The sequence below is a fragment of the Trematomus bernacchii genome, unplaced genomic scaffold, assembly GCF_902827165.1.
Source record: "Trematomus bernacchii unplaced genomic scaffold, fTreBer1.1, whole genome shotgun sequence".
In the NCBI taxonomy this organism is placed as follows: Eukaryota; Metazoa; Chordata; class Actinopteri; order Perciformes; family Nototheniidae; genus Trematomus; species Trematomus bernacchii.
Genome location: NW_022987588.1, coordinates 286,102 through 288,445, shown reverse-complemented (window position 1 = coordinate 288,445; position 2,344 = coordinate 286,102). Strand labels below are relative to the sequence as shown.

General features: G+C 50.3%; 1 protein-coding gene across 1 annotated transcript; it reads left to right on the top strand.

The window, feature by feature from the left end:
- On the top strand, nt 1–1,449 carry LOC117481196 (gap junction alpha-8 protein-like). Its single transcript, XM_034128792.1, has one exon. It carries the CDS (start codon nt 1–3, stop codon nt 1,246–1,248), a length of 1,248 nt encoding a protein of 415 aa, XP_033984683.1. The 3' UTR covers nt 1,249–1,449.
- The last annotated feature ends 895 nt before the right edge of the window (nt 1,450–2,344 follow it).

Sequence of the window (2,344 nt, the reverse complement as noted above, 5' to 3'; positions counted from 1 at the left end):
ATGGGTGACTGGAGCTTTCTGGGTAATATTTTAGAGGAAGTTAACGAGCACTCTACGGTGATCGGCCGGGTGTGGCTCACGGTGCTTTTCATCTTCCGTATCCTCATCCTGGGCACGGCGGCGGAGTTCGTGTGGGGCGATGAGCAGTCTGACTACGTCTGCAACACACAGCAGCCTGGGTGTGAGAACGTGTGCTACGACGAGGCCTTCCCCATCTCCCACATCCGCCTGTGGGTGCTGCAGATCATCTTTGTTTCCACACCGTCTCTGGTATACGTGGGTCACGCTGTGCACCATGTCCACATGGAGGAGAAACGAAAAGAGCGTGAGGAGGCAGAACTTAGCCGACAGCAGGAGCTGAGCGAGGAGCGTCTCCCTCTGGCCCCCGACCAGGGGAGTGTCCGCACCACCAAGGAGACCAGCACCAAGGGGAGCAAGAAGTTCAGGCTGGAGGGCACCCTGCTGAGGACCTACATCTGCCACATCATCTTCAAGACACTGTTCGAGGTGGGCTTCGTGGTGGGCCAGTACTTCCTGTACGGCTTCCGCATCCTGCCGCTGTACAAGTGCAGCCGCTGGCCCTGCCCCAACACGGTGGACTGCTTCGTGTCCCGCCCCACGGAGAAGACCGTCTTCATCATCTTCATGTTGGCTGTGGCCTGCGTCTCTCTCTTCCTCAACTTTGTGGAGATCAGTCACCTGGGCCTGAAGAAGATCCGCTTTGTCTTTCGCAAGCCGGCCCCGTCCCCTGCCCTAGGCGAGGGATCGGCCCCGCTGCCGCTACAAGGGAAGAGCCTGCCCCCCCTGGCTGTGCCCTCCCTGCAGAGGGCCAAAGGTTACAGGTTGCTGGAGGAGGAGAAAGTTCCCATTTCTCACCTCTACCCGCTGGCTGAAGTGGGCATGGAGGCTGGCAGAGGGGCCCCACCGTTCCCGGGGCTAGAGGAGAAGGCGGAGGAGGTGGTGCCCATGGGGGTCATCTCTAAGGTGTATGACGAGACTCTGCCCTCCTACGCCCAGACCACGGAGACAGCGGGGGTGACTTTACACGAGGAAGAGGTCGAGGAGGAGCAGCCGAAAGAGGTGGATGCCGAGAGAGTGGAGAAGGTTGTGGATGAGGATGTGGAGGTAGAGGAGATAACTCCAGCCGAGGCAGGGATGGAGGCCACGGATACGATAGAAGACACCAGACCGCTGAGCCGACTGAGCAAAGCCAGCAGCAGGGCCAGGTCAGACGATCTCACCGTATGAACCCGTGAGAGAGAGCGCATGTACACCTGCACACACCCAATGTTCAGCATAAGAGAGAGCACACACACATTAAACTCAAGACAATGCACACTCTTGAACAGGCAGGTCAAAAACCAATGGATGAAAAACATAATCAACAGGGATAGATTAAAACGTTTAGGACACTGGCAACAATTCAACAAGGCGATACAAAATCTGCGTGTTTGTGATAAAAAATGAAATATAAAAAGTAGAGGTTAAAGATGGCAGGAGTAGGTTTTTTATTAAGTGTGTTCTTATATTTAAAAAAAATGTGGAAAGGACACATGCAGGGGGGAAATGTTTTTACTTGATGAAAATCCATGTTCAATTTTTAGAAACATCTTTTTCTATTGAAAGAGTTTTAATCATATACGATGGAGGATTAGACATTTTTACAGGGGGTTTGAGTAGATAGGGGGAAGAGAGTTATAATATACTTGTGTGTCTGCAAATCAGTAATTTCGCTGTAGTTAGGCACTGACGTTCATTCCCATTCAGACAGCGACATACTGCAAATGCAGCATATGGCTGCACACGGCACGGTGAAAGGGCTCTCACATACACAAATAACACAATTAAGCGCCGGTACATTAACAGGTACACAGCTCTTTGGGAAGAGGAAGAAAAGTCCATTTTCAGGTTGAGAAGAGCATACCTTCTTTTGCACATTCAGAGGTTTAGACTCTGTGCAAGGCCTTTAACCCTCATAACACCTCATATGCATCCATTTACACAGGATTCTTTAAAGTGAAGAGAGATGTGCATCAACTTCAGAGCATTTCTCTCCTTTTCATGTTTATATACCAGGTAGCACAGCCAGAGCTGAGTTAGTGAGGAAAAACAATAAAAAAGACCACATGTTGAATGTCTTTTTCAATGTGATTCTGCATCTCTTCATTTTAGATTTGCTTATGTGTTGTAGCCTTTAAGTAGAACTGTGAACTGTGATATAAGTTGTCCATGGCAGAGAGCGGGGCTCATTTTGCCCTATCAGAGAATGAACTATAGCAGCGACCTCAGGCCAAATCCTCTCTTTTCGTTCTGTACAAACAGGCGTCCGGGCGATAAAGATCAT